The sequence below is a fragment of the Wyeomyia smithii genome, chromosome 3 (assembly GCF_029784165.1).
Source record: "Wyeomyia smithii strain HCP4-BCI-WySm-NY-G18 chromosome 3, ASM2978416v1, whole genome shotgun sequence".
Classification (NCBI taxonomy): Eukaryota; Metazoa; Arthropoda; class Insecta; order Diptera; family Culicidae; genus Wyeomyia; species Wyeomyia smithii.
The window spans coordinates 44,993,141-45,006,425 of NC_073696.1; the positions used below are offsets into that span (position 1 = coordinate 44,993,141).

A 13,285-nucleotide genomic window follows, 5' to 3' on the forward strand; every position below is an offset into this window, starting at 1 on the left:
TTGGATTTCGCCATGGGCATTCCACAACTCATCAATTGCTCAGAGTTACTAATATGATACGAGCTAACAAATCTGAAGGTTATTCCACTGGAGCTGCTCTTTTAGACATAGAAAAAGCATTCGACAGTGTTTGGCATAAAGGTTTGATTGCGAAATTGCAAACTTTTAATTTTCCAATTTTCCTAATCAAAATTTTAAAAAATTATCTTACTGATCGAACTCTGCAGGTTGTCTATCAGAATTCAAAATCTGATAGATTTCCTGTCAGAGCAGGTGTGCCTCAAGGTTCAGTCTTGGGTCCAGTCCTGTACAACATATTCACTTCAGATCTTCCTGATTTGCCTCCAGGATGCACAAAGTCATTGTTCTGCGAAGACACAAGCATTTCCGTAAAAGGAAAAAGTCTTCGTGTCATATGCAGTCGATTGCAGAAAAGTTTAGATATGTTTTCTTCCTACTTGCAAAAGTGGAAAATCTCTCCCAATGCTTCTAAAACTCAAATGATAATTTTTCCGCATAAGCCTAGGGCTTCTTTCCTCAAGCCAAACAATAATCACGTTGTCAAGATGAATGGGGTTATTTTAAGTTGGTCCGACAAGGTTAAGTACTTGGGACTAATTTATGATAAAAAACTTATTTTCAAAGAGCACATTGAGAGTATACAAGCCAAGTGCATCAAATATACGAGATGTTTATATCCTCTCATTAACAGGAATTCTAAACTTTGTTTAAAGAACAAACTTTTGATTTACAAACAAATTTTTAGACCAGCAATGCTTTATGCTGTACCGATCTGGTCAAGTTGCTGTTCAACAAGGAAGAAAACGCTCCAAAGGATTCAGAATAAAATTCTGAAAATGATCCTCAATTGCTACGATAAGCTCTCTTTATAGCCAATAAGTTAGCAATTAAGTTAGTTGTAAGTTTACTTCCCCTTTTCTGACAAGTAGGTTTAAATCCCTACGAATGATAAGTCCTAATTGCGAAAGCAAACAAATCCTAACAATTAAAATTACAAATTTCTAACAGTGTTGAGAAGTCACCATTTGTGATTGGACACACATACTCATTATTTACTAATATTTATCATAAATACTTAAGCTACTAACAAAAAAAAAAAAAAAAAATAAAGTGGCATAATTCTTTCTTTTTTCATAAGTGTTGCAAAGAACATGTCAAGTTGAAACTGTAGTATGCCGATTGAAAGTTTCTAATTTGTTTATGATCCTTTGAACTCTTGTGGCCCACTTGATTTATCATTATGAATTATTCATCATCCATTTAGTTGAGGTTGTTTTTCCTCGTGCACTTGACGAAGTTTACTTCATAAGAATGGAGGATCCAGATGGCGGAAACGAACAATTGTATTTTTCCGAAGTAGTACAGACTAGACACGAAAATTCTCCAGTAGTACGAAAAGAATTTCCAGAATCGTGGATTTGGTTGTCCGATGTTAGGTTCGTGTGAGAAATGATAGTTCAATCAGTTCAGCATGGAAGATATTTGTTCAATGTTCATTTGGAGCCTGTCGGAAAAGCGGACGTGATAAAACTGTACTGGATTCTTCTGACCGGGCTTTCATGCCACAAATGGAACATGTGTAAATTTCATTTTAACCATAAAACGCTTATTAATCATTATTCAACTTAAGTGTATCGTTTTCTGTAAATAATGTTCATCAATAGTACTCTCGGGCAAACAATCTATCGAAAACCTTTTTATTGAATTTGAGTGGAACAAGCATTGGCAATGATTTATTCTATTGACAGGTTTTTTTGTCTTAAAATCATCTACCATTTGACGTCACTCGGTGCATTGATGTATTCTTAACATATCATTTTGCAGGTTCTGCGCTAATATATGCCATTAAAAAAACCACCGATAGACTCCCCGCAGTTCCTATGGCTGTTGACCTAGTTGATAGCAACGTTCAATCCACGGAATCTTCAGTTGCTGTCAGTATTCGCAAAACTTTCCCCGAGTCTTGGATTTGGGATGACTTTGATGGGTTTGTAATCTTTTAGGTATCGTAGATATGCATGTTTCGAAATGGTAATGGTTTCCTTTTGTATGATAGTTTCCTACTTCTGTATAAAATCTAGCAGTGTTGCTTGCGGTAGGCTAAACCCTGATTCATTTCATTTACAATTACTGTATAGATTGAACTTTTAGATGTTACCCGCTATGGTTATTTCTTATCCTACGGAGTGCAGTCTTTTGAGTGAATTTGCACAAGATGTTCCGAAAATTTCGGTATCTCGAAAATTTCGCGATACGGTATATGAAAATTAAAAAACCTTCTTGTTCTCAATGACAATTTGACTGTTGTCCTCAATGACATTGTGATTTAGGCATTTTGTGATAAATTTTCAGTACTATTTTGTGTGACCACTTCAACATTATTAGAGATGTTGTGAGAATTTTCCACACAACTGGAGATGTGTAGTAAGAATCGTTCAGAATAGTTTGATTCTGCAAACATTTGTAGAGAATTAATCCTATTTGTTGATTATCGTTTTATTTAGCTTAGTAAAGGGTGATTTTTTTGTTATTTGGTTTTTCGTGTATTCAGATTTGACAGTTCACGCGGGAATTCTGACAGCTGTCAAAGTCTAATGTACTCAGTTTGGTTTGTCATTTCACCATGAACAGACTTTCGCCTGAACAACGCTTACGAATAATCAAATTTTTGGGCCATAGAACAACTTGCCAAAAAAACCACTTTTTCACCAAAAAAAAAGTGTTCAGTGACGAAGCTTATTTCTGGTTAAATGGGTATGTTAATAAGCAAAATTGCCGCATTTGGATCGAAGAGCAGCCGCACCCAGAAAAATACACGCTTTGGTGCGGTTTACACGCTGAAGGCATCATTGGTCCGTACTTCTTCAAAGATGATTAAAATCGCAACGTTACGGTCAATGGCGCTCGCTATCGCGCGATGATTTCTGATTTTTTTTTGCCGGAAATGGAAGAGCTGGGTCTTGTTGACATGTGGTTTCAGCAAGACGGAGCAACGTGCCACACATCGCGTGAATCAATGGACATATTGCGAAATGAGTTCGGTGAGCAATTCCTCTCACGAAATGGACCGGTGAATTGGCCGCCTAGGTCATGCGATTTAACACCGCTAGATTATTTTTTGTGAGGCTACGTTAAGTCTCTCGTCTCGCGTTATTCGCGAGATACCAGCCGAAATGCTCGAAAAAGTGACCCAAAATTGGACTTTTCGTATGGACCATTTAAAACGTAGCCGTGGCCAACATTTGAATGAAATTATCTTTAAATAGTAAATGGCATAAACCAATTTATCGACTCAAATAAAGAATCCATACAGCTTTGTAATTTTTATGCGTTTTTTTTATAAAAAAAGCCAAATTCTTAAAAAATCACCCTTTTATTAATTTGTTGTGGTTAAATATTCACATACTTTTTTATGGTGAAATTCATATCCTTTTATACAGTCATTTCTGCGTTTCTAATCACGTCATATTTTTCTAAAAATAGCGGATTTGAAAAAAATCAATAATAAACATAAAATCGTTTTATTCTATGTAATATTATAAATTTCAGAACACTAGGATTGTAATCGGATTGAAAAACTATGTGTGCTGAGGATGCTTTTGAGATTTTCTCAAAAAATCCTCAAAGAATCATCGCTAAAAATTTGATCGTTAAAGCTGAATCCTTGTAATCTCGGTGTTTTAAGAGTTCTCTAAATTTGTCTTGTCTTAAATGCGACTGTTAAACTGTGATTCTTTGTCTGATACTGTGCCCATGGTTTCAATAGGTTGAAATAGTCAGAGAAAAAAGAAGAATATGAGATACACATTTCTAATCCAGTGTTTGTCTAAAGTATACAAATACGTGACCAGACGTTCCGCGTTCCGCTTCGATGTTTAAAATAAAAACGGGAATCAGAAAATGAACCACTCTAATTCGACAAATCTACTTTTAAGGAATGTATACTGTAATGCCACTAGGGGCTTTTCCCGCGATGGCATTTATGAATGAAGGACCCAGTTTAGCGGCCGCACCGTTATCGATCACTGTAACTGTAAGAAAATCTTTTCCCGAATCCTGGATTTGGGACACAGCTGGAACACTCGATGGGTTAGTTTCTTATTTAACTTTATTTTCTATGATAGACAAGGTGTCCTACATGTGTGGTAGATGATGCATCTCATTCATTTCCTGAACTGCATGAGAATGTTATGTTAAATAATAAAAGAGTGTAGATATTTTACGCAGAATGTATCCAGTTTTATATTTATAACAGGTAGATGATTAAATGGTTCTACTGCATTTAAAACTTTTTTGTAACAAAACACGCTGCTTAACGCTGCTCCTGTAGAAGTGCGCATAGATTTCCCCTACTTTGTAACACTGTACTCTACTGTACAGAGTACACTGTACTCTACTATTTTCTTCCAGCGAGATATCATTCCAAAATAAGTCTATTTAATTTTATGTACTGCTTGAAAATTTTGCAATCTTATGATTGTGCATTTTATTCCAGGAGTTGATCATAAGTTTAAATTTATAACGCCTGTAATGGAACAACTTAGTCCAACGAGCGGTATTACGGAAAATCCTAAGCAAATCCGACAGACACCAAAATCGAAATCTGAATTCTGCTCAGATCCAAAGTTCGGTGTCGGCGTGATCCCCATTACAGTTCGGAGGGTGTTTGTTGAAACATCGGTTTGGGACAGTGTTAGGTTTGCGTTTATTCAAATTTGTCAATTTGCAAATAAGTTTTGTGTATTTGATTTTTTTTGCACTGTTTTTGTTTATTTTCTGCACTAGAGTGTTTATTTTTGATTTTTCGGATTGACTGAATATTTTGATTGCAGTTCAAAGTGCCTTTATTCGAAGGATGTTCATTCTGAAATGTTTGAGTAAGGTTGGGGTTAAAAGTTTCAAATCTATCTATGATAGCTAAGCGATGCTGCAAACGAAAACTAATGATTTTACAGTATTAAAATCCAATCTTTAATGGAATGCATTTTCTAAGCAAGACGACTGCAAAAATTTCATTTAAAAATGTAAAATGCAAATTTGTTTCTTTGTTTTTTTTAAGAGAAAAGAAGAACATTTATTTATGCTTTTAGTGAAGAAATTTCTTTAAATTCGTCAAATGTTACCAAATAGCAAAGTTTGAAAAATCGATATTGGATATTGTATTGTTGTACAAATCACATCTAAAAATCAATCTAATGCAACATATCTGCTTCAAATAATTAGATCCGTTCTATATGTTCGAACATCGAATAGTGGGAGAAATGCCAATGATGGCAATGGCTGCACCAGCTGTCTCCAAGATGGCAGTTATGAGAGAAGGACCCGTTTTGGCGGCCGCTCCGTTATCGATCACTGTAAGAAAATCATTTCCTGAATCCTGGATATGGGACACAGTTGGAGCACCCGATGGGTTAGTTAGTTTTCATGTTGATTTTTTTTGATGGACAAGTTGTCCTACCGTAACTCATTTATTTTTTAAACAGCATGAGAGTGTTATGTCGAACAATTATTTTTGTGAGTGTTTTTCTCAGTGCTGAATAAGAATGCGTATTAACCAAATAAAAGGGTGTAGATGTTTTTTGCAGAACGCGTCCAGTTTTATATGAATAACAAGTAGATGGTTAAATCGATTGCGATTCCAGAGTACGCAGCCTCGTTTGGAGTGGTTGGTCTTGCTGGTAATTTCGGTGTTGTTGTAAAAGTGCGTAGAGATTTTCCTAAGTCTTAGATCTGGTGAGAGATGTATAATAAAGGGATCGCAATTCATGATGTTTACTCCTAATGTTCTATTGCTTGTGGGGTTAGCTGGTGATGTTTTTTCCGTACTAGTCCATTTTTTTTCATGCAAGATATGATGTCTAGATAAATCTATGAGTAGGCAACTAAGTTATCTATATAAATAAATCTGAGTTGACTGATTTTTTTAAAATCACTTTCATTTATTTTTTCCGTGTAGCATCTCGAAATATTTTTTTTAATATCTTCTAATATAAAAAAATGTTTGGTATGTCTGGTCCAGCATAACTCTTCAATGAGACAAGCTCGTAGCCTCCAGAGGTTATAGAGTCCGCTTTGATATGTGATTGATAATGAGTTTGAATCTTTAACATTCCTTCACGCTCTAATTCCAGAAAAAAGTCACACACAGTTGATGATATCTCTCCAGGTAATTATAATTGCCGATACCTGACAGGGTAATTAACGAGGCTCGGCAAAGAAGAGCAGTCCAGTTTATATAAAGGGTGATTGGTCCTAGTTGGGAGTATTTCTTGGGCTGACAGAACACCCCAGACCTTTCACACATATGTCCTAACGTTAATCTACTCGGAGTTCTTTGACTTTGAATTTTCTTGGATACATAAAGAGGCTCATTCTTTGACACTAACTCTCTATTTGCTTTAGTTTTGGAAAATTTCAATTTTAATTCAGCATGTTGGTGACCACGCCGTCGATCTCCACTGCACAATGGTCGGAAAATTGAAATTTCCGGCCAAAATTCATTTTTTTGTGCTAAATTGTTGGTTTTCCACTGCAGATGATTATAACATGTAAGAAAAGTTTTGTACTGACAAGGGGCTGTCTATAAACCACGTAAACTCTTGTGTTCTCGAATAGACGTAAATAACTCGTTAGTGAAACGAGATAAACGATTACTGTTTTCAGTAAAGATGCACATATTAGTAAAACGCTTCTCATAGCTTTGAGAGTTAGTTCGCGATTTGTCCGCGTAGATGGTGCACGAATCTAACTTTTGATAGGAACATCAAAGAGATATGGTTTCTTCAGCAAAGTTGTAAAGCTATTCAATTCAAACAAAACTACTGAAGACGAAACGATTTAGCAAATCCCGATTTTAGAGCCACCAAATGTTGATACAGTTATCTGTGGTCTTGTTTGTAAAAACTGTTTTAAAACGGTGCTTGATCAATTCAACGCAATCATTTATAACATTTTCTGTTCTAGGTTGTATGATTTCACTAAATCGATCTTATTAACTTCCCCGTAAGACATTGCTCGCTTCTTCGTAAAACACTTGAATAAAACTTCAGAACTGTAAAGCACACATAAAACTTTGTTCCCTCTACATACACAAGCAATCAGACCGACTCAAAGGTATGAAGTAGAATCAGTCAGCCATAAAAGACATATAAGCCGCATGATTCAAGAGCATAACAATATGTCCCAAGTAACACACAAAACATGTTAGAAAATAAGTAACAACGAAAGTAGTCATATAAGTGTACTACAAGCGCAATTGAAAACTTGTGTTATTATATTGTGTTTGAAGTTGTTTTTCATCAGTAATACAACCGCATTTTGAAAACAAGCTCGTTTTATCTGGTTTTGGAGATGTTTTTATTAACATGAGTTCAAGAATGACAATCACTATCACTTGGTCTTTTCGTAAAACATTACACAATCTAATAACAACACTACGTACCTGTGAAATGCTTTTCCTTAGTACAGTAGTCGTAGCATTTAACACCCAACTTAAAATTACTTGATCAAATTATTATTGAAATTATATGAACGATTTCTATATTTATTCGGAGCGGTTTTGACCTGCCATCAAAAGATAAACAAAACCCTTGCAGTGTAACCAATATCACTTCAGATTTTTGTTATTGTATATCTAACAACGTTTTCTAGTTTTGTTAGATTTTATATTCAGATAACGTTGAAACTATGCGAAAACAATTTCAATATTCAAGCGAAAGAAACAACTCTTTTTGAATGGTTGAATATTATTTCTTGTCATCATTTTATAATCAATTAAAACTGCCACTGAAAAAAGAAATTGCCGATCTAGTTGCACTGCGCAGACATAACACATTTGCGCATGTGCTGGTTAACAGTTGTTATAGCAACAGATTTGCGCATTGCCGTATTAGTACTCGAGATGTATTTTGCCACCTAATTATATCAAGTTGGCTTGCTTGCGTGCAGTTATCGGTACTTGTTCTACTAGCCTTCATGTTTTGCGCTTTTCTAGTGATATTGATGTCATGGAATAGGTAACGTCAACTATTCAATACCAACGTGTGTTACTTGGGGTGTGAGATTGCGGGTTTACGCGTGGGAGTAGTTGTGAGATTGACGGTTAACTCAATGGAATTTTGTGTATGAAAAACCTGCCTGCAATGTTGGAAAGTTCGACCATGAGAACCTCCATTTGTTTATGCTGTATACCGATATATCCGGTACACAGCTTCTACTTCGGCTGTAACTGACGAGTAAATGCCCAAATGCAAACTCGAACCATTTGTTTAACTCTGGCGGTGATATTTGTGTTTGGTAAGAGAAGTTTGCGTGTGGTGTTTCATGGCCGTGTTTTCATAAAACAAACACTGGGAATCATTTTTGGGATAATAATTTATTTATTTTATTCGGTTTAGTATGATTTCACATGAATAATCGCTAAGTCTCTTAGCGATGTTGTAATGGGTTAACAAAATAAATTTCAGAAAAAAAACTTTGGGTTGATAAATGAAACATCGTTTGAAAATAACAAAGATACACGCGAAAATCAATTTATTGCTAATATTAACCATATTTTTTTCAAACAAAATGAAAATATATTTTTTACTTAAGTGTGTACAACTAAATAATCATCAAGTCTCCATAAAACTCTAAAAAATTCCATGAAAAATTAAAAATTTTAAATTATCTTTTTCTACAAAAACGTAAATTTTACTCAAACTTTTAACATATGTTATGAACAACGTATATTCTAATAAACCAATTAATCTAATAATTTCACGTTTTTTAATGTGTTTTGAGCCAAATCGCTATAATATACGAAAAACTTTGTTGATAAATCACCCAAAAATTCAAAAATTGCAAAAAAATGGAAAATTTTTAATCATCTTTTTCTACCAAAACGCAAATTTTCCGCAAACTTTCAACACATATTCTTGAAGGGCACAAGTGGGGCACTCAGACACACTATCAGGTGCTGTGCTCACACGTGCTTACATTTAATGTTTTTGATGGTCAAAATTAGGAAAATTACGCATATTTTCAATGTGGCCTGCGACTGACTCTGTAGGGTTGAAATCCATTACCCATCCTGTTTTAGGAAACTAATTTAATAAGCTTTCAAACATATGTGAATATACCATGATAGCTTTAGTAGGTTTTTATATATTCCAAAATATTCAGAAAAACTATTTTTCAACATGAACCGTTTTTTGTATCAAGATTTCATTCAAAAATTATGAAAATATAGATTAAACACTACAAAATCATGTGCTCAAAACATCCTGAATATGAAATTCGCATTTTGGTAATTTTGGCCACTCTTTTATATAGGGACCGTCTTATGTGCACTGCGCGCGCTGGAATGTACACGTGGAACTCCAGCGTGAAAAGCTCACAAACAGCAATCTGGTTCACTTGCTCGAGGTTTGGCACCAACACACGCAATCTGTTAGGGCGGACTTTAGTAATTTCTGTGATGGCTGAAAACCAGATCCTTACTACTTTGCATTGTATGCAATGTTTTAACGTTCCGCCGGGAATATACAACCCAGGGCCCAGGATATCCTTCTGGGTACAGCTTCACCCGATGATCAGCTCTTGTGGGGCTGCTTTTCTGACTTGCGGAAAACGAAAGTGACTACGCCTCCAGTATCACGGGAGTCAGTCTCTTCCTCGTCGGTTTTGGACAAGATTATCAAATCTCCAAATCAAAATCAAAAAACGCCGAAAAAAGAAATAACAAAAAAAACTACCTTTAATAGCGGATGATCCGTGTGCTGCTTATCTGCAGCCTATTGTTCCAGCAGATGCTTACCCGTGCTGCAAATGGTGTACAAACGGCACTTTTCACTGCAGGCAATTCACTATATTCAAATTGAGGAAACTAAAAATCAAAAAAAAACACCTTGAGGTGATACCACTTAGAGCAATTCTATTCATTTCATTTGAAAGCTGAGAAAGTTCTACCAGTTACAGCTTCTATATGTCTAAATTAATGTAAAAATTAACATTCTATAAGCAAAAATGTTCAGAAGTAGTGCTATTTTAATCGTATTTAGATGTTTTCTCACAAAAAGACGTGATTAACATTGTTTTTTTTTTAGCTAAATTGAACGTTTTTGAGCACCCTACAGTTCGTTCTTTGACACTGTAAAAATTAACATTCTGTAAGCAAAAATGTTCAAAAGTAGTGCTATTTCAATCGTATTTAGATGTTTTCTCACAAAAAGATGTGATTAACATTATTGTTTTTTAGCTCAAATTGAACGTTTTTGAGCACCCTACGTTCTTTGTTCTTTGACACCAACTCTCTCTCTGCTTTATTTTGGAAAAATTTCAAATTTAATTCAGCATGTTTGGTCCAGAACCTGCATTAACATAGAACTGGCAACCAAACCATCATTCTTTTTTGCCGCAGTGGGTGACCGTATGACCCAACTGCTTGCACTTGTCGCAGTTGATTACCCGTGGTGCAAGTAAACGCATGGGTAGACGCACCTTGTCCAGCACGTGACTCGACAGAGCTAACCCGGCGAAAGTCACCCGAAACGAGTGTGATTGGGCGTAAATTTTCGAACCCTTGTCTAGCGAAACTGAGTGCAATTGCTTGCAATCAAGTATCTTTACCGACTGAAGGCTAACATCCTTAAAATGGATAGTTCCAGGGTTCAGCAGATCGTCGACGGCCAAACTCGAATCGGTGACCACGCCGTCGATCTCCACTGCGCGCGCTGGAATGTACACGTGGAACTCCAGCGTGAAAAGCTCATAAACAGCAATTTGGTTTACTTGCTCGAGGTTTGGCACCAACACACGCAATCTGTTAGGGTGGACTTTAGTAATTTCTGTGATGGCTGAAAACCAGATCTTTACTAATTTGCATTGTACGCAATGTTTAACATTCGGCCGGAAATATACAACCCAGGGCCCAGGATATCCTTCTGGGTACAGCTTCACGCGATGACCAGCTCTTGTGTATCACAGGTGTCAGTCTTTCCCCCGTCCATTTTGAACAAGAGAATCAAATCTCCAAATCAAAATCAAAAAACGGAACCGTAGAAAACAAAAAACAAAAAAAACTATCTTTGACAGCCGCTCTGCAAGTATGATCCATGTGCTGCTTGCGCTGCAAAATAAGTTAGAAAGGGCTGCTGAGGCTATTGCCATTCTCCGCAGGTGATGCCATATGGCATCACTTGACATAAACTTTGATAACAGTTTAACAACTATACTTGAAATTTCTAACGATGAAAATCATCTAAGCGGTTAGAGAACAGATTGATCTTCAGCATGCAATATAGTTTGTGCCAATTTTGCATGAGGTTGTTGAGTAAGAAGAGTTTGAATGTCATTTTTCGATATAAAAACTGACTGGGTTAAACTGAAGGTTAAATTGAAATTTGGTCAAAAACATCGATCGTACAATATAAGACCTTCGGAAATCTAGCTATATAAGAGTGAAAGTGTATTTGAATTTATGCCTCTACCAAACTTGGCTCAGGTATTACTCAACATATATTACTTAACATAGGAAAAGGGTTATAGAATGGGCAATCAGAGATTGGCCTCTTATTGATCTTCTTACAATCCGGTTCGCAATCACAGTCCTAAGAGTAACATAGAATATTAATTCTCGAGCTGAATCAATCAGACATCACTAACTTCTAAACAATCATAACAACAAGAGCTAATATTAAATCCCGAGCAAGATCGGGTACTCATCTAGTTTTCAAATAAAAGATCAGACAATTCTCTTGAAGTCATTCATTGACTACTGTTGTCTATTTTTCGTCATTATTAGGATAAATCGGTTCGTGGAAAAAGAGTTTTAAAACCTGCATACCTTTTCAAATTTTAGCCCAGTTGAGTTGTTGATTTTTTTTGTGAAAATTGCTTAGTTCAGTAAGGCCTACACATCCACAAAGATTCATTGAATTCGAAGAGGGTGCTGCCAACATCTGGTCAATTTGGCGTGAAATGCGTAATATACCTAAAGAACGATATTAGAAAAGTACCTCCTGGCTGCAAATCAGAAAACCAATCTAATTCATCAAATCTGCTTCGAATGACTAGGTCCGGTATATGCTCCAAAATCGATTCATGGGAGGAATGAATATAATGCCATTCTCCCTGGCTATTCCGAAGAAGGCAGTTATGAGAAAAGGATCCAGCGCAGCGGTTGCACCGTTACCGATCACTGTAAGAAAGTCTTTTCCTGAATCCTGGATTTGGGACACAGTTGGAACATTTGATGAGTTAGTTTTTTCTTTTAATGTTTTGTTTGATAGTCCTACATGTGTGGTAGATGCTGCATCTCATTCATTTGCTGACTGCATGAGAGTGTTATACTGAACAATTAATTTATGTGAGTTTTTCTCTACTTCTGAATAATAATGCGTATGAATAAGGCACCGTAAATATTTTTTTCGAACAGTGGATCTAGCTTTACATCTTAAAGGTTAAATGGTTTTTGCCACATTGAAAACTTTGTTGTAACAAAATACTTTCCACAACAGCGTCTGCGATTCCAGAGTACGCAGCCTCGTTTGGAGCGGCTGGTCTTGGTGGTGGCGGTTATGGAGCTGCTGCTGTAAAAGTGCGTAGAGATTTTCCAGAGTCTTGGATTTGGGAAGAGATGCACGATGAAGGGTTCGTAATTTACGATGCTTTCCTTTAATGTTCTAAGTCTGTGGGGTTAGCTGGTGATGTTGTTTTCCGTACTCTGTTCGCTCATTTGATTGCAACTGAAATCGGTAAAGGAATTTGTAATAGTGTACATAACTTTTTTTGCAGCGAGAAAAAGTTTCAAAATTAGTCTTTCTATTATGATGTATTGGCTGAAAGCTTTGCATTTTTATGGTTGTGCATTTTATTCTAGAAGCTGATAATGATCTCAAGGGTTATGAGACACAGCTAGTAAAAGCTGGACCCTATTTACTGACACAGATTGGTGAGGATGGTGCTGCTCCGGCTCGGAGGGTATTTGTAGAGACATCGATTTGGGACAGCGTTAGGTTTGCGTTTTTGAAATTTAACAATTGTCAAAAAGTTTGCGTATTTGATTTTTTGCACTGATTATTTTATTTGATGCACTACAGAGTGTTTTTTTTTGATAATGCTATTGCAGTTCAAAGCAATTTTATTCCTTGTATTCGATAGAGTGCTCCTCCTAGTGTTTGAGTAAGGATGAGGTTGAAAGTTTGAAATCTTTCTAAGATATATGGATATCTGCAGCAGACGATAACTAATTATTTCAAAGAGTCAAAGTCTAAATGCGCTAATG

General features: G+C 36.0%; 1 protein-coding gene across 23 annotated transcripts in view; it reads left to right on the forward strand.

Annotated features, from left to right (window-relative positions):
* The window catches only part of LOC129726904 (thioester-containing protein 1 allele R1-like), a 56,603-nt gene that overhangs the window by 35,911 nt on the left and 7,407 nt on the right, over positions 1-13,285 (forward strand). For 2 of the 23 annotated variants that reach the window (XM_055684142.1, XM_055684144.1), the window contains exon 8: positions 1,846-2,008. The exons of 14 other annotated variants lie outside the window; for them this stretch is intronic. In XM_055684142.1, the coding sequence (XP_055540117.1) occupies positions 1,846-2,008 (163 nt within the window). Of the gene's footprint in view, positions 1-1,845; positions 2,009-3,956; positions 4,111-5,244; positions 5,432-12,518; positions 12,652-13,285 lie in introns of all 23 variants that reach the window. 7 more of the 23 variants (XM_055684147.1, XM_055684149.1, XM_055684135.1 and 4 more) reach the window with 4 other exon arrangements.